Source organism: Bombyx mandarina, chromosome 07 (assembly GCF_030267445.1).
Source record: "Bombyx mandarina strain Sakado chromosome 07, ASM3026744v2".
NCBI lineage: Eukaryota > Metazoa > Arthropoda > Insecta > Lepidoptera > Bombycidae > Bombyx > Bombyx mandarina.
The window spans coordinates 9,031,883-9,057,840 of record NC_143214.1 but is presented as its reverse complement, the minus strand read 5'-3'; the positions used below and the strand labels follow the sequence as shown (position 1 = coordinate 9,057,840).

Here is a 25,958-nt window from a genome sequence, read left to right as displayed (position 1 = left end):
TAAATTGTGTGAACACAAACAACAACAAAACTAGTATTTTCTTCACTTAACCAAAACAATGATTTATGCAATGTTTGTATGAAAATATATTTACTGGTGGTAGGACCTCTTGCGAGTCCGCGCGGGTGGGTACCACCGCCCTGCCTGTTTCTGCCGTGAAGCAGTAATGCGTTTCGGTTTAAAGGCTGGGGCAGCCGTTGTAACTATACTGAGACCTTAGAACTTATATCTCAAGGTGGGTGGCGCATTTACGTTGTAGATGTCTATGGGCTCCAGTGACCACTTAACACCAGGTGGGCTGTGAGCTTGTCCAACCATCTAAGTAATAAAAAAATAACTAAAAGTCATGGATGTTATTGCAAAGATCACACAGGATGTTCGTGAATACCGTCGGTGGGCTGGGGTTTCTGGGAAACAGACCTCAACGCCCACACGCCGAGTGAGTGAACTCCGCAAATTACTTCTCACCGGCTAATAAGCTTAAGGCTTGGCAATCTTTTAATCGACATCAATGGCCTTTGCTCGAATTATAGGACCGATAAAAATCTAAAATCGGTGATTCAGATATCTATCTGTGAAAGTATCGTATTTTTTTAAAGTATGAAAAATAACAGACAGATTTCTTGTATCCGTTCAATAATAAAAGTTAATCTAATTCGATGCATTTTACAAAAAAAATTGTTAACATATTTTTAGCCCCCTTCATCCTAGAGACACAAGATATTTTGCAGAATTTTTACATTTGTGTTCGTGTACTAGACTAGACCATCTATCATTATATCCTGTAAGAAAAATAGGCCACCTTACTTTGACTGCAATTATCGAACATAGTTTTTACTAGCGACCCGCCCAGGAAAAATAAAATTTTATTATTGATAGGCGAAGCCCGTCATATTGCGCGCGGTACGATAACTGCGGGTGACGCCGCGGGGCGAAGCTACTTTAAAAAAAGGTAGCCTAAGTTACTCTTTATATCATCAGCTATCTATCAGTGAAAGTCTTGTCAAAATCGGTCTAGCCGTTCCAGAAATTAGCCGAAATAAACAGACAGACAAATAGACAGACAGACAAAAATTGTTAAAAAATGTTATTTTGCTGTATGTACCGTATATATATATTCATATGCATGTAGTAAAACGCGGTTATTTCAATATTACAAACAGACACTCCAATTTTATTTATATGTATAGATTAATATTCGACATCATAAAGCTTATGTAATTCGAAATTTGGATAGGCACGTAAAAATAGAAGTTCTAAAAATGAAACGTATTACTATTTAAACTCTATATTTAACGCAAACTGTTTGAAAAGTTATTAACTTAAATATGTCAATAAGCTTGGTAGGCCTAATTGATATAGATAACAAGTACTTGAATAGGAAAATTTGAGTCCATTGATCTCATAATCGTTACTCAATAAAGATACTCGGAGACATCATTATGTAATCTATATTCATTACTAGCTGACCCGGCAGACTTCGTAGTGCCTCAATCGGTAAATAAAAGACTTAACTTTTGTATAAAACAAACTTAAAACAAACAAAAGGAATCCGCCCGACGGGGGACACATCCAAGTAAAAACAAAATTGTTATTTTTATTTATTTCCGACCATTTTCATATTTATTTACATTTTCAGCCTTCTCTGGACTTCTACAGATAATTCAAGACCAAAATTAGCCAAATAGGTCCAGCCGTTCTCGAGTTTTAGCGAGACTAACGAACAGCAATTCATTTTTATATATATAGATAGATAGAAGATAAATAAAATTCCTCTACCTATTCGCTGGTAGCCTAAGAGATTATTCTAGCTACGCCCGCCCGGACTGATAGGTGAACTCACGGGCTCGACCTGAGAGAATTTGCTAACATTAGCCTTAGTAAGAGCAGTGCTTCGCAGAATCTACCATCGGATCGGAATCGCGACCCACTGAGAAGATCCGGCGAGGACGTTCTCAATACACCAACACGCTTCGCAAATATTTAACATTTAATCAATTCACACCCAACAACCGAGAGACTACATCCATTTACGGACGTTAACATTAAACTAGCTAATGTCAAAGTCACGTTGCCACGAGCGAACCGATTAGTAGGCACGGTTCTTATTAGATTAGTGTGACTTGGGTAAATGCCACTCATCTATACTTACAGGGCGAATGGGAAGCCAAAACGGCAATTATTTACTATCTATTGATCATCATAATCTCATCTATGTTTAACCAATTAATTCAAAAGCCTATTTCATTAATTAGAATTAACCAACTAAATTAAGCCACCTTAAGTTTCAATAAATCTCTACTGTTTGTGTATTATGAGAATTGTGAAAAAACCTTTACATTTCTCGGCACCAAAATACAGAGGATATAAATTTTCGCAAAAAAAAAACACATTTTAGATACTATCATATCGATTTTCTATTCTGGTCTTACTCAGTCTTTAGACTGTTCCTTATGTTCAGTATTCAAAGAAATCTTACTCTAAGAGTAGACGCCTAGAAATTCATAATCTGTATGAGAGAGTTTTTTAATCGGTTCCAATTTCGAGCAATAAATCTGAAAATTTGAAATCATGGTATGCCGATTTTTATATTATTTTTATGGTTTTCTAATACCAATGTTGAAGGTGATGGAGATCAGAATAAAACCACATTCCTTGGCTACAAAGTATTGAGAAGTAACCAATATGAGCTGACCTCACATTTGCGCCTACGAAACCGCTAACAAACATTGTTAGACATAATATAATTTTTACGATATCCGTCGCTAAAAGCAATTTCATTACTCATGCTATCCGGTTGTTGATGTTCTTTAAGAAATACGAATTTTCCACGTTTCGCAAAACGGGTTCGCAAACGGTGTGGTAGTCAGAGTTTCTTGTTCGCAAATCCTAAGTGAGTCAGAGACTGACTAACGACGAGGAACCGAAGATACAATTTCCTTTATAAACCAGTACTAGGCACAGGTTAGCAGAGTTTATACCTGCGTCGAAGTGAGACAATAATATAATAGTTCCCAAACACGAGTCGTTATACAAACACAGCCCAGACAATGGCGTTAATAAGAGCGGCCTAGTTGAGAGCGTACGGACGCGACGCGGCTACAGTGCGTTTATAAAGTCGTTTAGTTAAATGTAGTGACATTGCAGACGCTGCGGCAGAATTATACTCCATTCGACATTATCTTAGGACACGATGCGATTAAATACATGAATAGATCCTAATTAATTACAATATAATAATCCTAAGTAATTTAAAGCAATGATGCAAATTTTGTTGGGCTTTCGGAAGTCTTATACCTATTACGGTTTAATCTCGCGTTTATTGTTTACATTTAATTCGACGTTTCATTATTTCACCTTAAACTTCATTCATTTACAACATTTAGTGAGATTTAAAAATGAATGAGCAGAAAAGTTATTAGTACGTATTATTATTAATCTATAATTGAAAACCATTAATAAAAACAAACCGTATCTATCACGTGTCAAACGAAAAGCATTAAGATTAATTTCGATATAATATTGTAATTATCACAAGACAAAACTTACAAACGAAGTAGGTATGTAACGTGACAAATAGTATCTCGGATATCTGAATGGCTATTACAACAAAACAAATCAAACAAAAGCTTTTACAAGTGTTTCATTGACAAATTTAATCTCGTTTTCCCTTTCAATCCGACAACAATCTGGGTAAGTGGGACTGAGAGTAGGGTGGCGGCTGGTTTCATACTTATCGAGGGGGGTAGGTAGGTTGGTAGGTAGGTATGTACCGGTGGCCTATGTGTATAGCATAACGCAAACCGGGTAAGTCTAGCCGAGGTCGGGGAAAGAATGTCCGCACCATTAACTGAGGGGTAGCCGAGAACGGGGTGAATGGACTGTCGAACCCTCCGACGACCTTGACTCGCAGAGATTTATCACTTTTCCGGGGTAATCTGAATACAATTAGGCGATGGCCAGCGGCCTCGGTGGGACCGCGAACAGAATCAACAGGTCAACACATCAAAAGTAAAACGCTTCAAGCGTAATGATCGTTACATTTCACAAAAGAAAAAAATACATAGTCGCAAGAATAGCGTGGTTCTCAGCTGATTAACAATGACCGTCTATAATTTATCGAAAGAAAGTAGAGTTGAGAACTGACCAATAAAAAGCACCGATAAACTTCAAGTTGCTACCAGGAACTGTTGATGCAGAACGCTATAAATAACAATAACGACCTCATCGATAGCGATACAAAAAAAAACAACTCAAAACACGCAGTCTTCGGTTTACGTGAAAACGATCAAAACAAATATTACGAGACGGGATCGGGACAAAAAGAGTTTTTTTTTGTTTTTTTATTCAAAAGCAGGAGTTCGTCGGCCTTGTCAAGGACGACACGAGGCACGTGGCTGGCTGCTTATTATTGAGGAATTTACGACATGGGAAGCGCTCCACTTTTGGCAACGGAACTTTTGATCATATTCAACAACTAACCTTGACCAACCGTAAAATTGTTGATCAATCAATATTAATCAATAATAATATTCAATTACGTAAATATAAAACTATTGAAGCTAACTCTGTAACTAAAAATCTGTTAAGACAAATTCCGTTTCACTCTACAAAAATAGGTCTCGAATGTCACAGTGAAACAGCTCTCCGTGTTTGTCCCGAGAGCCTGCCTTATCTTTGTTGATGGAATTCCATTGCTCGGTCGCCGATACGCACGACGGGCGACTGCGAAACGCTTTTAGCGTTCTCGCATTGAACAAACCACCGTTCAAAGGAAATTCAACTTTACGGTTGTACATCGCAAGGTTCGGAAAAACACGACGCGATGAATTATCATACTTTCTGCGATAGAAACCTTATTGGATGAAAATTAAAGTCGTTTTCTCGAGTCACGTTGGTAGCTAGCGTCAAACAATACGCAATTCACCTTCGAACGCGTCGGGTTGCGGTATTGCGGCTTTATTGTGTTACGACTAACGATGGAATTTGAATAGGGAGTCGTCGGCCGGTAAAGACGATCGATAAAATACAACTTTGTGCAATCGTGTGATCGAAAAATGGAACGATCATTTTACATTATAGTGCTTATCGAGTCGATTCAGGTATAAGAAAGAATTGAAAGATGACAGAACAGTAAACTACTTTAAACATCACTGAAAATGGGATATGAATCATCAAAAAATATCGCAAAATCGCGATTTCTTTCTTGAATGATCTATCAATTTCGAATGCGAGACTAGATATCCAGTCGTTGTTTGTCGAGAGCGGAGGAGTCCGACGAGCCGAACCGTTGACGTCATGCAGTCATAAGTCTACACCACCATATAACGTAGGTGGTGATGCCGAGTCACGAGAATCACATACACAGACGACTCGGTGTTCAAAGCTGCGTTGAGCGTTGAAGTAATGGAGCAGTGGATAACGAAATAAACCGCTTCGCTGGAAATATCGAACACACGAAGCGAGGATATATTGCGGTCATATAACCGGTATTCGACTGGCGCGGCAGTCGCCAGCCGGGCCAGTCTCTACGGCTCAATGTTTTGAGAAAGCCACATTCGGCGACGGCCAAACGTTAACAAAACGTGATTTGCTTTTGCGGTTGACGTTCTTTCCAGCCAATTCGTAACCAAGCTGAGAATTCTTTTAATTTTTCTTTCAAAATTATTTTGCATCTATTTTAATACGACAATGTGAATCAAAACAAAAACGCGTGGCTTATGACTCATTTGTTCATTTCACTTGAATCATATTATTACTTTATAATAATTCTTAAGACGTATCCAAGACCAAAATAGCATGACATTTGTTACACTGATAACGCAAATCGATGGAGCGGCCACTTGACGAGCATTTATTATATTTTATAATAGTCAACATTGTTTAGTCATACAGGCCTCATTGTATAGTGATTTAATATTTTGACTGGTTTAATATTACTGGTTACTATTTCTGCCGTGAAGCAGTAATGCGTTTCGGTTTGAAGGGTGGGACAGCCGTTGTTATTATACTAAGACCTTAGAACTCATCTCAAGGTGGGTGGGTGGCGGCATTTACGTTGTAGATGTCTAAGGGCTCCGGTAGCCACTTAACATAAGGTGGGTTGTGAGCTCCTCCATGGATGGGTCATGCAATAAAAATATATATAAAAAAACATTTACAAAAATATTTATCGAGAAATTTTAAGCCACAGCAGACGGACATGTGTCGTTATGGCCTAAGGGATAAGACGCCCGGTGGATTTATATCTAGCGATGCGACTGTGCCTGTGTTAAAATTCCGCAAGCGGGTACCAATTTTTCGAATGAATTATGCACTTAACAATATATTCATAAATTATTTCCATGGTGAGGGAATAATGTCGTGTGATATAGGCAACTGCGGCTTGGCTCTGCCTCTGGCATTGTTCAAGTCCATAGGCGGCGGTAAACACTCAACCTCAGGTGAGGTGGGCCATATGCTCGTCTACCTACATACAAGTGCAATAAAAATATATAAATATCAAACCCTCATTAATTATAATTTGCGTAATTACTGGTGGTAGGGCATCTTGTGAGCCCTGTGCCCTGGGGAAAATAAATAAACAATATTTAGAGAAACATTACGTAAAACTCAAAAAAAAAATCGAGTTAATTTCAGAATTTTGGTTAAGGACAACGTGCTGTACTAAAATTTTGTTGATCCAGATATTATTCCGGTAGGACCTAAAGGTGTAGTTTTAGCATTATATCGGTGAAATAATAGGGATTTCCATGTATTTAAAGATCAATAACATGAAGTGATCATCGAAATTTGGCACAGAAAGACTCTCGATAGAATTGACGTTAAAAGTGATAACCCTTTTATATAAAGGCCAGTATTTTACCACGCGCTGTTTTTGTTTAAATCTTACGTCTTATTTAAGTTTTATTTAGTTTTTATTGCTTCTTAAAGTTATTCTTGCCGTCGAGTGTTCATTCATGTATCAACAAAAGCCGTCATTAGAAATCAGAAAAAAAGTCATTTACAAGGACAGTGATACGTAATGATTTAGAAGAAAACGTTACTGTAAAACTAACATTAGAAGATAAAACAAATAAAACATATTTCCAAAAATCGAATACATAAAAATACATAAGGACACAAATTAATTTAAAAAAAAACAACTAAATAAGTTAAAAATGGTAAATTCAGACTAAATTCTGTGACTCTCGATTGCCCGGAAACAAAATTTACATTTAATAAGTTATACAACTTAATACCACAGCTAGGAAAGGGTTAACTCGATATTCATATCGTATACCTATTCGTACGTAAAATTTTATAGATAGTTTGATAATTTTGAAACATTCAGTCTGTGTAGGTCTCACAGACTTTTATTTCGGAGAGTAAAAATTTTGCTCGTTATTTTATACATAGTAAGTACAAAATGAGGAGAGTGTAATTTATTCATCGTTTCATGAATGAGACTGTAGTAACCCGTCTTACTAGAATCAGATGAAAGGCAAAAGGCCTCTTATGTAAACATTATGTATGTTCTACTCTGGCAAATCGTGACAGTGGGTTAGTACATAAGATGTGGCGTCCCCGGTGGGTGAACGCGCCAAGGTCACTTCGAGGGAAGCCCTATAAAGGTGTTATTGAAACCTTTAGCTCTGACTTAGTCGTGACGTCATCTCGTTACTGCTACACAGTGAAAGTTAGCTCGTAAACAATTGTTTTACGACACGGTTAGTAGCTGTTTGGTTTCATTTTAATGAGGCGAGATTTTTTTTATTTGCTATTTAGGAACAGTTAAGCGTGAATTCAATTGCTTTTGTTTTCTATTTTTACCTACTGTGACAACCCTAGTATTGAGTTTCAGGGCGCACAATTATTATAAGCTGTTTGTCGTATACATAGATCAAATGAGGTGTTTACTGACAGATTAAAGTACAATTTATGTATTGTTTAGATTTATGCGATGAGATCTGCGGTCCGGCTCATAAGAGCGTCTCGTCGGGCCTCAGGGGTGGCAGGTCCTGTTTTGCGTGCTCGCCCCGACCGCCGGTGGGGGTAAGTTTTTCACGAGGCCCTATATACCGCGACCACCCCGACTCGTACATAAGGTGGGCGGGCAGGGGTGGTTCGCGCCCGCAAAAGGGGCAAAATACGGCGTACTCTGGGCGCCCGCTCTATGTGGGTCAATGTCGGGAAAGCCCGTGTCTACCGGTGACGGAATATGCACAACGATGCTGATCAACACACTCATGACAAAACAAAACACGCGCGAGAGCCCGAATGAGCCACACCTAAGCGCAACTGCGATAGCGGCAAAGTTGAAAAGTTCAGTAGCAGTAGCACCGGAGATCGCGCTGCTCTACATAAAATTATAGTTATGATTGCAGTATCTTTGACACGTGTAGATCAGCATTAAACTGAGGATTATGGGTGATATAGCGATGATTACAATTACATAATTGACTGACTTGTGAACTGTTAAAGTAATCAATAATATTGTTAGAACCTTCACTCAGATCGGCTATCAAAAGTAAGGTAACACGTGTTATAATAAAGATCTTAGTGCGTTTAAGACATTGTCGTCGGATTCGACTTACGGGGTCTGTGTGTACTTATGTCCTGTGTGTTTTCGACGCCCGTAGTTTAAGTAAAAACGTTCTAAATTGAGAACGTCGGGTGTGGAACGTATTCTTTTGAATCGTTCTAATTGTAAGGGAATGATACACCGCCCCGCTTAGCTGACTAGGCAGTTTTGTTAATAAGCCATATACGTGTTTTTTTTTTTTATTGCTTAGATCGGTGGACGAGCTCACAGCCCACCTGGTGTTAAGTGGTTACTGGAGCCCATAGACATCTACAACGTAAATGCGCCATCCACCTTGAGATATAAGTTCTAAGGTCTCAGTATAGTTACAACGGCTGTCCCACCCTTCAAACCGAAACGCATTACTGCTTCACAGCAGATAAAGGCAGGGCGGTGGTACCTACCCGCGTGGACTCACAAGAGGTCCTACCACCAGTAATTATGCAAATTATAATTTTGCGGGTTTGATTTTATTACACGATGTTATTCCTTCACCGTGGAAGTCAATCGTGAACATTTGTTAAGTACGTATTTTATTACAAAAATTGGTACCCGCCTGCGGGAGTCTAACACTGGTGCATCGCTACATACGAATGCACCGGGCGTCTTATCCTTTGGGCCACGATGACTTCATGTATGTTGGTCAGTGGTTAATGTGTAGCGATCCACCGCGGTCGTTGACGCGAATAAATTTGCAATTATACTTAGTGTTATATTGACCGCTCCGATGAAGTTTCCGGAGGGCAATACAAACATTATTATCTCGCGTATGTGAAGGTTAAGAAACGTATGACTTACCAACAGCGGGTGACATCGATCGCGAGCCGCTGGACCCGGTTGGACTGGGCGTCGGTCTCAGGTGCGGCGTGGTGGCGCGACCCGCACCTCCGCTTCCACCAGAGTCATTGCTGTTCTGCCCTGTCAGATCCTAAAACAAAATAATTTTCAATTATTGTTTTACATTCCACTGGAAAACTTTTAGAATTTTATAGATGATGCCTCTTGTGAGGTTCAAAAGTTATAGTATTTAAGTGCAATTTAATATCGTATGAACTTATTTTTAACGTCATGTAAGTAGGTATACCATATCAGGTTTCAGAACGGGGTTTGGTGGTGTGGGATGTTTAATGACCAGTGGTCGGAGTAGGTAGATTGATTTTATATACTTGCGTCAAGATATTATAATATGAACATGCCATTTTATCCATAATGATTATTTTGTTAAATTGAAAAAAATATTTTTAATGCTCATCGCTAACGACAAATGGAAGATCTTCCACCGAGCGGCTGATATTGCTCGGTAGACCGACGGTCCGTATGTTGTTGTTCAGACCTTGTATATATGCACGCTTATCTTGAAAATGTCGTAAGCGAGATTCAGGCGTCTGTCAATTATCTTGTATTGTATGATGGCTACCCATCACAGTGGTAAGCGTGTGATTAAAAAAACTACAAACATCATCTAGTTTATTTTTAATAACTTGGGATTCAAGTGCTCACGGGATTACAAAAGTTAAGAAATCTGCACTGAATATTAAGCACAAAATCATACCGGATTTTGTGATATGTTATGATTTATTGATATGTTTGTTATTTGTTATGATTAATTCTACATATTCACAACACCTTCACAACAATGTTGCGGTTGATCTTCACCAGACCCACTAATCTTTGGAGAAAAGCCTGAACACATCACGGATACGACCCTTCAAAAATTTAAAATGCAGACGATGGGTAGGAGGACTCTTTTTATTACCCAATTCACTTTCATGTCAACTAAAAAATAGAAACGAAATTAAATGAACTTAGAAAAAAATATTCAAATCTAAGTAAACTACCCATTATTTCCGATTTAGAGGTCATCACCTTGACACTTTCACCTCGACAGACGAGAACAATAGTTCGTGTCAGTGGAGCAGGGTCACTTTGTGATCGTTACCAATATGTGAAACAACCATGAATGTATGTAAAATAAATACACAGACATACACACAAATAGACTAAAATTCACATAAGTCGACTCGCATGTCTGTACTATATAAATAAGACAAGCGGCCTGCTCCGGCTCCGCTCGGGTCTTTAACAAAAATTGCAATGATATTTGATGTTGTTTTATCTATACTAATATTATAAAGAGGAAAGATTTGTTTGTTTGTTTGTTTCGAATAGGCTCCGAAACTACTGGACCGATTTGAAAAATTTTTTTTCCATTAGAAGCCGACATTGTCCCTGATGAACATAGGCTACTTTTTATTTATTTATTTATTTTGGTTTCATGTGTGTTTTAATGTTTCCGAAGCGAAGCGAGGGCGGGTCGCTAGTTTTTTAAATAAAAGAACACTTATTGCGGCATAACAATAATAGTTAGACGTATACTATCGCGACACTTTTTGTAAATAATAATGTGTTCTACAAAGTCGTAGTACATTGTTTTATTCTATCATCAATAGTTTTCGCTGTTGTTATGGAGAAAATATGCATTCTTTAGCGTATTCCTTTCCTACAATGTCAATTTTAAAGGAATGGAAAATGGTATTAAAGTTTGTTGAAAAAAACATAGTTGACATCAATGGTTTAATAGATAGCGATTCCCAGTTTCCTGAATCATACTATAGTAATATTAGACAGCTGTGTTTAAATTATATTGACCGAAGGTTCCATATTATTTCGGTCTGTAAAAAGAGCGAAATGGTTAGCTGTAAGTACTGTATCTAGTTGATGGATGAACGAGCTCACAGCCCACCTGGTGTTAAGTGGTTACTGGAGCCTGGAGCCCATAGACATCTACAACGTAAATGCGCCACCCACCTCGAGATAGTATAGTTACAACGGCTACCCCACCCTTCGAACCGAAACACATTACTGTTTCACGGCGGAAATAGGCGGGGTGGTGGTACCTATCCGTGCGGACTCACAAGAGGTCCTACCACCAGTTTAGTAGTAGGTATTCATAATATTGCGTGAGTTTATGTTTTACTGACTTCTTCAACAAATAATTAGAAATTTTAATACGAATATCTCAATAAGATGTTACCAGAGGAGACAGTTTCTGATGATGAATGCAATAATTTCTGACATTCACTTCAAACGTTTGGTCAGGAATCCAACTAATGAAACATACCGACACATGTTGTGAATTATGTAAGTGTTACGTAAAAGAGATTGAGATCACATGATCTCTACATCTACCACGGACGCATTCAAAATTCGTGTTCTGAGCTTCAAAAAACAAACGTGCGCCGCATTACAAACTACACACGGCATTCAAGAATCTATATATTATATATTAATACGTGAAGCAAAAACTTTGTATCCCTTTTTACGAAAATTGCACGGACGGAGGAATGTAAATTTTTCCACACTTATAGAGAATATAGAGAAAAAGTGCACAATGCTAATGTTTTTTTTTAAATAATGCATAAAAGATACATTAAATCAATAAAGAAACCATAACACACACTACATACCATGTATTTGACACACACACGCATGCATACTATTTATTGTCAAACTTTTGTTCTTGACGTCTGTTGTCAAATTGAGATTAAATGTTGTTTGTCTTTGTTAATCTTTTTTATAGTGCAGTCTTGGCAAAATTTGTGATTATAGAAATATAAAATACAATCTTAATAGTGTACAAACTTACAATTCCAATTAATTATAGTCGAATTTCGACTACTGCGGGACCTCTGGTTTAAATAAAAAAGTTAAAAAACTTTAAAACCATTTATAGTTTAATTCTCTTTGATTTCAATCTAATAATTTTGTTATTCCTGGTGAAGCTCATCAGAATATTACTCGTAAAGTAATGAAGTTAAGTAAATGTAATAATATTTTTTTTATACTGTCATCGGTTGTCGTTACGTGTGCAACCTTTAAAGTTTAACTTACATCTTAAAGAGGATAAAAGTTACCATGTAAGATGCCGTTACATGCAATCACCATCTATACAAACACGAGTATATATTAAGAAGTGAAGGGGAAGGTAAGAACGATACTGATCTCACAATGAGAAAAATAAGTTCTGTGGCGGATAGCGAAAGAGCAGTGTCTGGGAAAATGCTTACACATTATTCGTTTCCACAGAATGTAACAAGTTATGTAGGTGTGACAGATTCAAATAATACACAAATACAATAATAATAGAAGAGCTATAAAGTATTAGAATACTTCAATAATAATGATTTATAATTAAACAATTAAGTTCGTCACAGTGTTTACATACCAAAAAACTTTAATAATTTTGATATACTTAAATATGAAAAGATTTTCTTAAAATTTTCAAGCGTTTTTCAGTTTTTGTTGCTATTCAAAACGGAATTCAATGTTAAATGAATATTTTTCTAAATACTTTAGTACTTTTCCTTAAAATATCAATAAACATAACAGACGAGAAAATGTATATAGGTACAAGTAATACGTACTACTCGTATATTTTAAACAAAAAATTAGAGACGAAACAGGCCACTTAGATTTCTCGCCGGACCTTCTCAGTGGGTCGCGTTTCCGACCCGGTGGTAGATTCTGCGAAGCACTGCTCTTGCTAAAACCAGTGTCAGCAACACTCCGGTTTGAGCCCCGTGAGCTCACCTACATGTTAGGGCGAAGCTGAAATAGCCTCTTAAGGCTATCAGCATAGGTAAGAAAGAAAAAAAAAAGAGACTTCAGCAGTAAAAATTTTGATCATAAGGCGAAGATCGGCGGTATAAATCAAATATGTATATTTTTTTTTGGAAATTAATAATTTTGTTAACTTTACTTCAGTAGCGTTATGTTTAAATATGTGACGTTAAATGCAAGTTTCGAAATAAGATATTTCTTACTATATACACATTATTATATAGTATAGTTTATGACCTAGATAACGTAGATAGCATATAGCGTACATTAATGTAGATTATAACAGTGAAATCGAACTTTTTTTTTCGATATTGAAAGCAAACGGTTTCAAGATATGTACATTTATTTTTATGCATAGGTATATACTTAAAAGTTTCCTAACGTATGATTGATAGTCACAGCTACAGCTTAGATTGTAAAATTTGATCATTTTTTTAATCTAAGCGATGCGCAAAAATCTCATTTTTGATTGAACTCCTTGAGGGAATCAATAAAAAGATTACGAGATAAATTTCGTTGTAATTGAAATTTTAAAAATAGTTCATGTCAGGAGTTTGTATGTTTAACCTTTTCTATCGAGACATTATGACATGAATTGTTTAATAGTTGGGGCTCACAAACCAGGCTGGTTACTTTTCGCAACACAAATAAACAAAAAAAAAGTTTTCAAGATTATTTTTTTACTTTGAATAATTGAAATGGTGCCTTTTAGAGAAAACATAAAATTCAACAGAAGTCAGTATTCTACGTCACCTACGAGCAAGTCAGAAATACAGCCTAATTAGGGATATATATTAGAAATGATGGTGGTGGTTTTATTAGAAGATACCAACGTTTATAAAGAAATAGATATTCTACAGAGCGACATCGTTTTCACCAAAGACTTCTGCGAATAATAACGAATTACGATTCATTAATCGATACAACGAATGATGAACATCGATAATATGATCAATCGAGGTTTTCGAAGAGTACCCAGCCGGTGAGCAGCCGCGGCTTAGCTGTACCCCTGGAATTACTGACATCGACGATAACCACTCATTGTGGTGGCTCCTATGTTTGGATGGTGGGATCAGCCTTTGTACTGTTTATACTGAGACCTTAGAACTCATATATCAAGGTAGGTGGCGGCATTTACGTTATAGATGTCTATGGGCTCCGGTAACCACTTAACACCGGGTGGGCCGTGAGCTAGCTAGTCCACACACCTAAGCAAAAAAATCAATAAAAAAATTATCGGGTTTTGGTGTAATAAGTCAATTCTATAAACTCATAAATTAGTGTAATTAATGGTGTCCACAGCGCGGGCTCACACTGATCTATTGTGCCCCCCTCTGATACATAGTAGTCACGCGTTTCGATCTGAAAGGTGGGAAAGCCATTCGGCCTATCCTATTTCGGCCTTATGTCTCATGATGGTGACGTTCATGATAAGGTTATGATGCCTCCGCGATGCGTCCACTAACCACTCTACCACTAATCTAACTAATAAAAATTAAAGAATCTATAAATCATTCATGTACTGTGTCTTATATTGTGTCAAGTGAGAAGACAAATTAACTAATTTATTAAATACAAATTGAAATTATAAGTTTGAACATTATTAAGGTTCTAATGTCAAAGACTATTATTCTATTATACTTCTTTATTCACAGATTTCGCCAAGACCAAACTATAGACAAATAATATTAAAGATAGACAATATTAATCTATTCTTAATTTGAACACAGACTTTAAGAAATAACAAAAGTTTGACAATAAAAAAAGATTCTATATTATGTATGTATATGTGTGTGTGTCAAATACATGCTAGTTGTGTAATCATTTTTTTTAAATGATTTAATGTATTATTAATGCATAATTAAAAAAAATAGCATTCTGCACTCCTTCCCTATATTCTCTATAAGTGTGGGAAATTTCATACTCCTCCTTCCGCGCAATTTTCGTAAAAAGGGGTACAAAGTTTTTGCTTCACGTATTAATTTATAGATTTACAATTTAAAGTTTACCCAATTTATTTTGTCTTAGCCTGTTTCACTGACGATTTCGAATCTGTCTATTTAAGTTTTAAGTGTTGTAGCATATTCTACACTAGACTATTTCAGATTTTAGTAGCCTCGAACGACTTGTCCATAATTACTAAAGAAAGCCTAAAATATTTGAACGTGAGAAATTATGAAATTTAAGACAACCGCGACATTAAACCATCCAAACGTTTCACAGTCACATTTTAATAGTTTTCCTGGTGTTATTATACTTGGTAATGAATTCCAAAATAATGCATCAACAAATTCCTGAAAAGTAAAGTTGGTTAATAGGTAGATCGGTCGAAATTCTATGAAATATAAATTAAATGCATATCCAGAAACGCTAATATTTACACGTTATTGTGATACCCTAGACGTCTTTACTTCCAACTCCATCTAAAATCATTTTCATGACCCTATACTTTAGACATTGTATTTTAAGTACATATACGTACCGTTTCAATGATGTGAAAAATTTGTTCGACACGTAATTTCGGGGATCCCTTTCGGCCGCCAAGTGCAACAACGGTAAACGCAATCAAGCGCTATATTCCGAGAGAGCGAATTGAAACGAATGCGTTATGTCAAGCTTTTTAAAGTTCTTTTTTTAAAATCGTGTGAGGCGATAGTCCGAGAGCTCTGGGTACAGAGTACGAACGAGCTCAACGAGGCAAGTCACGACCCCCCGCTGTCGAGGTTGCGAGAGGCTCCGGTGTCGGACGGACGAGTCCAGTCCCTGGGGGAGACGTGCGGGACGAGGGGCGGGAGCGCGATAACTGCGGCAATGTTTTTGCTGTGCTCCGGCTCGCTCGCTCTGCGCACCGGGCGCGTTCTTCATTTCGTACAGAGTCCATTATCTGTATGTGCGTCTCGCTCGCACTCGTGCGGGGCTCGTCGCGCCTCGCCGCACCGGCCGCTGTTTTATTGCCAGCCGACGTTTTTAACGTGTGCTCGCAACGTTGGACGAAGCACAAAAGTTTTTATGGAAATTTCATTCCGAATGCGGCTCGTTCGCTTGCTTGCTTGGGACCGTCAATATAAAAGCACGATAACGAACGGACGAGTCAATTAATTATTATTGTTGGAAGCTGTCGGAACACGTCGGGCGGTACCATCTAGATATAGTGTTTGTTGAGCGGGACTTTATTTCTCTCCATTGTCTTTCTTTTATCTTACAATCGGTTGTTGGATTAACTTAAAACCAGTCTTTAAGATATGTATTATTTAAGAGGTAATATAGTTAGAATCTATTAAGTAAAGCGTATCAAATTTTCGTTACTTATGACATTTACAGAAAAAATATATCCTACGTTCGTGATCTAAGTTAAGTACCTAATATTCGCATGATGTAGTTTAAAGTTTAATAGTTTTTTTAAGCTTAATAAAATTGTCATGTGAATATTTTATTTGATCAATCGCCGGGTTTTCTTTTAGTGCAACTTTTCACCAATATCGTGATAATCGGTCATAATCGGAAGACACTAGACTTGTTCTTTCTGAACAAAATTCTAGCATCAAATTACTTTCAAAACTAGAACTCTTCGGTGAAGACAAAGCTTCATCATAAAAATAATGAATTATTAAAACCTTTGAACTCATTCATATTCTTGTCTCAAAACGAGACGTACCAATCAAACAGTGCAAATGATGTTTATCCGCGACTAGGTCTTTAGTTTATTTTGAAGAGATTTGCCATAGTTTCGTTACGCGGGGCAACAGCAGTAAGCACTCGATTTTGTTAATTTCGTGACGTGACATAATTACGTGACAAATTCATTAATTAGCACGTGTTTGTAAAAGGTATACCTTTAATAATGTCTTATACAGTATAGTATCAAAGAATTATAAACAAATTTAGATCACAAAACCAAAACACCAAAATACATTTTTCAACTTTCATAATTCTAATTATACCAGATTAAAACGAAACCAAGTCGATGTTGGGTAACGTACTTACACGTAACATTACAAAATGTGTCAGAAGCAGGTGCTCTTCCCCTCGGCTATTGAACAAGTTAATACTTTCTGCGTATACATGTTTCATGTCTCTAGCACAGAGTACGTACGAGCTTGTTGTAATACTTGAAAATCACAAATAAAAAACAAGCTATATTTTTTGTCGGAAAAATAATACGTAATAAGAAAACGATAAAATGAATATTTGAATAATTACTATTGACACATGCCATGTGTGACATTTGAATTACTATTTTATTAAGAAAACTGATTAAAAATTGATTTAGGTAAAGATGTTCATTTTATTTTCTTCATCATCTATCTATAAATTAATACGTGAAGCAAAAACTTTGTACCCCTTTTTACGAAGATTGCGCGGACGGATTGGTCTGAAATTTCTCACACTTATAGAGAATATAGAGAAGTGCAAAATGCTATATTTTTTTTTTAATTATTCCTTGAAAATACATTAAATCAATAAAGAAAACATTACACACACTACCATGTATTTGACACACACATATTATTATACTCTTTGTTTATTGTCAAACTTTTGTTATTGCTTAAAGTCTGTGGTCAAATTGAAAATAGGTTGATATTGTTAATATTATTTGTCTATAGTGTGGTCTTGGCGAAATCTGTGAATAAAGAAGTAAAAATAGTTTTTGACATTAGAACCTTAATAATGTTCAAACTTATAATTTGAATTAATGATAGTCGAATTTCGGCTACTGCGGGACCACTAGTTTTATTTAAAGGCGGATGGATGTCTAATGATTTAAACCACATTCGGTTTTTTTACAGCGAAATTCGTAATTGTCTTCAAACTCATGACATTTACTGTCATAGTGTCATCACCTATCGAAATCCACCTAGAACAGGCTTTGGTAGGCAGCGGCTTGGCTCTGCCCCTGGCATTGCTGAAGTCCATGGGCGACGGTAACCACTCACCATCAGGTGGGCCGTATGCTCGTCTGCCTACAAGGGTAATAAAAAAAAAAAAAACATTATGTGAGTTTTAATTGACGGACATTATAGTACTCAAATATTCAATTAACATTGTCAATACACCCTACTATTCATGTTAAGAGCTGTGACAGTGCTAAACACTTTAGAATGTGTACAGATGGTGTGTTTCTTTTTTTTATTGCTCGTGTAGGCAGACGAGCATACGGCCCGCCTGATGATGAGTGGTTACCGTCGCCCATGGACTTCAGAAATGCCAGGGGCAGAGCCAAGCCGCTGCCTATCGTATGTTTCTAGTTTTGATCAACAATAGAGAATGCTTTACTTCACGATCAAATTATACTAAACGACGCGATACTAAGATATGCTATGTCACTGGTCTGTGTCAAATTCACATTTATATCTATAAAAGCAATTCAGTCATAATGGAAGATATTCTGCGCCAAGTTGTGCTCACTAAAATCTATTATAGTTCATATCTATCTAGCTGGGTCAGTGGGTCGTCAAGTAAAGTTGGCTCTTGGATTATGGGATCGTTTATTTAAGATTTCAAAACAGATTATATATTATTCGATATATTGACAACGTTTGGTTAAACTTGTAAGATTTTTATTTATTTATTGCTTAGATGTGTGGACGAGCTCACAGCCCACCTGGTAAGTGGTTACTGGAGCCCATAAACATCTACAACGTAAATGCGCCACCCACCTTGAAATATAAGTTCTAAGGTCTCGGTAAAGTTACAACGGCTACCCCGCCCTTCAAACCGAAACGCATTACTGCTTCACGGCAGAAATAAGCGGGGTGGTGGTACCTACCCGTGCGGACCACAAGAGTTCCTACCAGTAAGTAGTACTTAATGTACCAAGTATTTAGTGAAATACATCAAGTTAGCTCTATAGCGTATTCAATCCGTTTGACAGATTCGTATCGAGAGTATATGAGACGTACCTACGTAGCCTGCGTATACATGAGTGCAGCTAGCGAAGACCGAGATAATTAGAAACACAAACACATCTATGCAATCGCACAAAGACAGAGACATGTCGCGATTAATCCGCGTAAATACATTCCAAGATCATTCGAGAGTTCGTTGACCGGCGTGCGAAAATGTTGTCGTAAATAAATAATTCACAAGGCTAGTGTTCTCGGTTGGGGCACGTGGTGTGCCGCCGGCCACGTGTAGCAGTAGTAGGTACGTAAACATTTACATTACATAACCGGCTCGTCATCGACGACCGCGCGCTATCGAGAGCAAGTCTTGCGAATTGTTGCACCATCCTTCAATTTCACCGGCGCCCGTTTACTTTCACGGCCTAACGAGTTGCCTTATCGGAACACGACGTTTCTCAGCTCACTGTGTCACGATACAGGGTCTAGTTTATAATCCTCTCATTACACGTACTGTAAACTAGGGCTATGTGTAGCAAATAGCTTGGTTATGGCATGAAACTAATCTAATCCAAACACCGCCATGATAATATGTTACACGTAGAGAAGTGTTCAACAAAGGCCACTAAAAAGTTCAAAATATTAAAATCTATCTGAACCAACAGAATGAAGAATTCAATGCCTGAGAAAAAGTAAACAAATCAGTTTCGGTAAAAATTCAAAGAGCGTACAAAAACCAGGATTTCGAACCGAGTATGCTTATGTGTGTGTTAGTATTTGTGTAAAATAGACGGTTCCGCAACGAAGGCAAGTGGTACATACAACACACTTTATTGAATGTCTTTATAGGCCACCTGTTACTCGGGTCTGTGTCGACGAACCAGCTGATAGGGCCAGATCAAATTATTATTATTATTATTGTTGTTCTTGTTGTTCTCGCATGCCGACTCTGCCTTATTTATTTGTGACGAGAAGGGTGGGGGAGGTTCCCTTTTCAACTTCAAAGTCAAGTCTCCCTAATAACTTTCGACTGTCGTTCTACTGTCACTTGACGAGTTAATCACGTGGTACTTTGAACCCGTCCAGACATGAAAAGTTGTGGAACAGTCATAAGGACTAAACAACAATGTTACACAAAAAAAAACTTTGTGTAACATTGTTATTCTTAGATCTTACACTGGGCTGAATTAGTATTGTAGTGTAGAATTAGTACTATTTAAACGCCTCAACTTTTACATTGGGGTAAAAAACATAACTGTGGTCAAAACAATATATGAAGTATGTAATAGCAACTAATAGTAACTATGATATCATCGACAACCGAATTCATAAATCAACCAATTCAGACAATCAAGCCAGCTAGCAAAGTATCTACACCAAAAATCTGAGTGTCCTGAATAGTAAGTACGTAAAGGTTACTACTTACTATCTGCAGAACAACAACATTCAAAATAATTCAAAAACGATAAATTCACAAAAACCGAAAAATGATCGTTTGACAATAAGACTAATCAATGTTGTTTGTCATAAACAATAGCTGAAAATAAATAATAATAATCAAATAAGAATTTTATTGTATATCTCCAATTGAAGAAATCAGTTGTGACATTCAAAACAATGTGATGAATGTACATATCTTAAATTTGTAAAGTAGCGCGGATTGAGTAACGAAACATCTTTGAAAAACAAAACGCGATCCATATTCAGCGGCGACACACCAAAAAAAAAAATCGGGGAACAATGTAAATGTCCAATTAAACGGATCTCGCATACGTCATCGAAAGGTGTTTCCCGAAGAACGCACGCACACATTGACGATCAGCTGACTGCTCCGATTTTAACCCACACCACCGAACAGACTGTTAGAGAACATAAATAATGACGGCCCACCTACCTAGCTATACGTAATACACATCGTATAATTTGTATGAGCCACCGACGAAAGAGAAACGCGTGATACGCCGCTCTTCCCGCGAGCATTTTAGTTTTTACAGCCCCAAGCAATAAAATCGACGATTGATTTGTTAATGTCGGTCGTTTACGACGTTCTTCCACGGCTACCGCAAAGCGTGAGATCGTGTTTAATAATCAGTAACGCATACGAATATAACAAACACATGCGTCCCTGATAACAATGCTACTTTAGTAGTCAATACACACTGAAACACAATTGTTAACGATCAAATGGAAGAAATATCTGCATTCTTTGTAAACAAACAAATAGTATCAATGATTTATGTACTCAGTTAATAGCGTCTCAAAACCACAAATGTTATTATTAACTTTTAACAAAAAATATGAACAAACAAAATATTCCTTGAATTCACAACAAACTAAATGCGGTTATTCAGCAATTCCGTTATTTCAGCAGTTTAGTTATTTTCTTATGGAACTTACGAATACCGGTGACCTGTAAATCCTTGAAATTCTCATAAAAATAGCCTGAATTTATCTGATAAAAACAATTAAAAGCCGAGACATGAAACGAAAAAAAAAATACAAACTGGAAATAGACACATAGATGCCGGTAAAACAGAACCAATTACAATTAGAAATGTTTAATTTGAAATGTTGAAATTATGGATTTCCGGGCGCATGGCTCTGATGTTTAGAATAATTAAAGTTAGAGGTATAATTAAACGATAGCAATAACTAAGGCTCACTTACATGTATATTGTAGCCCTACACAGGAACATTACAATCAGCAAAAGGCTTCGATTTCATTGTATACAAATTTAACTACCTTTTTTTATCTATATATTCCTAAGGAACGATATCAATTGAAGTAATAGGTGGAAATCAATCAATCCTTCTAATATGTCAAACAAGGGGTTGTATTTAGAGCCATCGAATGCATGTTCGATTATAATGTACCAATTTGCCTATTTCTGCCGTGAAGCAGCACTGCGTTTCGGTTTGTAGGGTGGGGGGCAGCCGTTGTAACTATACTGAGACCTTAGAATCTCAAGGTGGGTGGGTGGCACATTTACGTTGTAGATGTCTATGGGCTCCAGTAACCACTTACCAACAGGTGGGCTGTGAGCTCGTCCACCCATCTAAGCAATAAAAAAAATATCTAAAAAAAACATGAAAATGAAAACCTTTCAAAAATTTTGTTTGCTGTTTTGTAGAATTCCTATGGGATACAATAATTAGTGATAGATTTGTCATCTTCTAGCCAGAAAAAGATGAATTGCTACTAGTGTTAGTAGAGAATTACGTTTAATAAGACGGACTTTCGAACTTTATGTTCAATAATACCTAATTACTTACAAATAAATAAAATAGTGTTAAATGAATAATAATTGCCAGTGTGTTTGTGAAGTGCGTTAACTTTTAAATTCAGTATTTTGAAACAGAAAAACATAGAGGAGTTAATGTGTAATTACATGTTATAAAGTTCTATCAAAAAAGAACACTAAAGGAAAATCCTTTGCGGAACCCGTTTTTGTCCTTTCTCTGTTAATAAACTAGTCAAATCTGGTCTTAAAAAATTTCATAAATTAGTCTACATTTTGTTGGACTAGGTCGTGACCTGAACTTTATAACATGTAATGAGTAAATTGAGTCTTGTATGTGACTCAGAAAATATACGGCTACCAACAGTTATTGCCGTCGGGTACCGACGGAAAACGCAAATCGTGCAATATTTTTTTTCATTCCATACCAAATATTATAACAGTCTTTTAGCTAATTCTCCATGATTCCGACTTTTTTGAAGTATGTATATTATTTTAAATGAAACATTTATCTAAATTTTTAAGGTAAATTAATTAATTGATGAATTCAATGTTGCAGTTTTAAGACCCGTAAAATAATAAACGCATGTGAATGAATTAAAATCTAGTTGCAGTAAAAGCAGCCGCTCGTCATATTATGATAATAAAAACAAACATAGCTGCTCTGTCACAAAATAGAACTGAATATTGAGCCAAGGCACGGCACACACACACACACACAACAGCGGTCGAGGCGATCGGATGTCACGCACACAACCCCGACCCCGCGTCGTTTCGCCCACGCACACATCTGCAATAGATAAGAATCGTCCTATTTTACAACGAGAGTCATGCGGTCCAACGTTACTTACTGATGTCGCGGGCCGCCTTATGATGACAGCCGTTTTGAATACTTTTAGTGACGACTGTTAAACACAAATTGGGTCGAGATGCAGGCATGCACCTCTCTCTCACATACACACACACACCGACACTCGAACGCGTTTAGACGAGGACAAAACAAAGCTCAACCGCTTTTAGTGAACTTGATAAATTACAAATCAACGCAATAGATACGGATCTAAACTGAAGGCAAAAGCGGGAGCTGCAAGCTAAGACTTGTGTATGAAATATCGTGAGTTCGATTGCGTTAGCAGTGCGCGCGTTTCAGTTGGCGCACGGTGACTGGCGCAGGCGAGGCGTGAGGAGAGACGAAGCGGGCGGGCGAGCGATTTCACCGGGCCGATATTGCGGCGACGGCACGCCGAGCTCGCTCCGTCCCATATGTATAGCTACTGACGCCCGAGGGCACGAAGCGAGCCTAGTGCGGGGACTCGTTAACACCGGTGTGCTTAGTGCGAGTTTCTTAACGTTCTCGATAGCGTAAAAGTTAAGCCAATTTTGAATGCAATTAAATATGCAATTTCGAAAAGGGCACATGTCGCATATTTTGTCAAATACGTTTTTTCATATACATGTAGTTTTGAGGCTTACCTACACCCATTTTATAATAATTCCAGTCATTTTCAATTGCTAATTAACACTAAAATATAACTCAAAAGTTAATATTTAAAATTTGACACTGCTTTAGAAAATAATCAGTTTTTTCATTTCCTGAACATTTCGCATTTTCAGAGATGTGCCCTTTTCGAAATTGCATATTCAATTGGAACAGCGCTCCTAGCGGCAAACGTACGCAAACGATCCCAATTCCATACAAATATGAGCTAACTTTTACGCTATAGAGAACGTTAAAAAACTCGCACTAAGCACACAGAAAACGTTCGTCGTTCGTTCCTTGAAGTACACAATCTATTCGAAGGAAATACCTACAACCTAATAATTGAATGGAAAAATACCTGTCGAAAATCATCGTGGTTAAATGGGTGATTACAGTGAGTTGTTATGAATAAAACCGGTTGCGTGGTTGAAAACTATCACGGTTGAAAGTCAAAGTATTATAAATACATTATTCTAAAGGGCCGTTAAGCGAAATTAGAGCATCTCAAAATATACTGAATATTTTGTTTAATACAATTTTTTACGTATATAAAAGTTATTTTTCGACTTATGTGCAGATATCTACATTAGAATTATTTTGATCCTGATATACCTATAACACGTATTAGTGTTCCACACTTTAACGGACCTTTAAATTTTCATCGATATAATGCCCGCGGTGTCCGTATGAAATATTGTGATGTACAGAAAGACGGGCGCAACAAAAAATAGTAATTTTTTTCATTTTAAACTCATAAAATGATAATTGAATTTGGAAATGATAAATCCAATTACATTATATAATTTATTTTTAACAAACGTAAATAGAAGACCGAACCGTCGTGGTATTAAGTGGTTACTGGAGCCCATAGACATCTACAACGTAAATGCCGCCAACCACCATGAGATTTGAGTTCTAAGGTCTCAGTATAGTTACAACGGCTGCCCAACCCTTCAAACCGAAACGCATTACTGCTTCACGGCAGAAATAGGCAGGGTGGTGGTACCTACCCGTGCGGACTCACAAGAGGTCCTACCACCAGTAAAAACATTGCGGGCTCACAACACATCCTTATCATTAACGAATGAAAAGAAAATGAAAAAAATATTCAAAGTAAAAATATTAAACATGCTAAAACAAGAGTTCAATGGCATTAATCATAATTAATCAAATGAATCACGTTTTCATTCAATACCTCTACAAATATACAAATAAATCTTTATGCAAATGAGTTATTGAAAAACTTCGTGCAAATTTGTTAAATTATCAATTTATAATATTGACAGAATACGTTATGATATGAACGACAAAAACAAAAGAGCCGATATGTAAAATAACGAAAAGTTGCTACAGACACAAATAAAATTGTTTAATACAGTCAGACTCAAGCCGACTTAACCTAATAGGTGTATGGCTCTAATAAAGAATGAAAAAAAAAAATACAGTCAGCAACAACAGTGTTAATACAAATTGTGCAACTTCACTGGGTACATACATATGTTATGCATATTATATCGCATTAGCGCGAATTTACACGGAGATGGCCTATTGGGAATGCGGGTCAACGCACATAATATTATTCTGTACTCAAATACAACTGATACCGATATTAGATACTGACCGTTGCAATAAGCCGAACAATCAATTAAAATTCCGAGGGTTCTAATAAGTAACAATTATGTGCTTAATAGGTTACGAACAATTTCATTGAAATATATAAGTAAAACGATTTTATCGTAGAATTCAATGTACGTTTATAAAACCAGTTCTGAATTCTGAGTAAAGCCAGTCTATAAGTGAGGCTAAAGCCACGAGGCAGGCAGTCGGCAAAATAAAAGAAATATGCCTTAGTGGGTTAGCCACAGCGCGATCGTGTAATAAGGGTGCGATTAATTGTCGATTAGTTACATAAGCCGCCTGTCGTGCCGCAAATTAGTTCGTAACTCAATCATTATAGATTATTCAGATAAAGTGTTTAAATTAATAACGACTTATAAACAATGTTTCAAAACTCAAGCTTTATTTATAAACCAAACAGCTTTGGTTTTATCACTCGAATATCACTAGGTAGCGCCTTGGCTCTGCCCCTGGCATTGCTGAAGTCCATGGGCGACGGTAACCACTCACCATCAGGTGGGCCGTATGCTCGTCTGCCTACAAAGGCAATAAAAAAAAAACTTGATTGAATTGAGTTTAAGTTTATCATTATTATTTAT

At 37.0% G+C, this 25,958-nt stretch overlaps 1 protein-coding gene across 10 annotated transcripts in view; it reads right to left on the bottom strand.

Moving 5' to 3' along the window:
• Nucleotides 1-25,958, bottom strand: part of osa (trithorax group protein osa) — a 113,987-nt gene that overhangs the window by 23,542 nt on the left and 64,487 nt on the right. For all 10 annotated transcript variants that reach the window (XM_089728703.1, XM_089728711.1, XM_089728710.1 and 7 more), the window contains exon 5: nucleotides 9,362-9,491. In XM_089728703.1, the coding sequence (XP_089584829.1) occupies nucleotides 9,362-9,491 (130 nt within the window). The remainder of the gene's footprint in view (nucleotides 1-9,361; nucleotides 9,492-25,958) is intronic.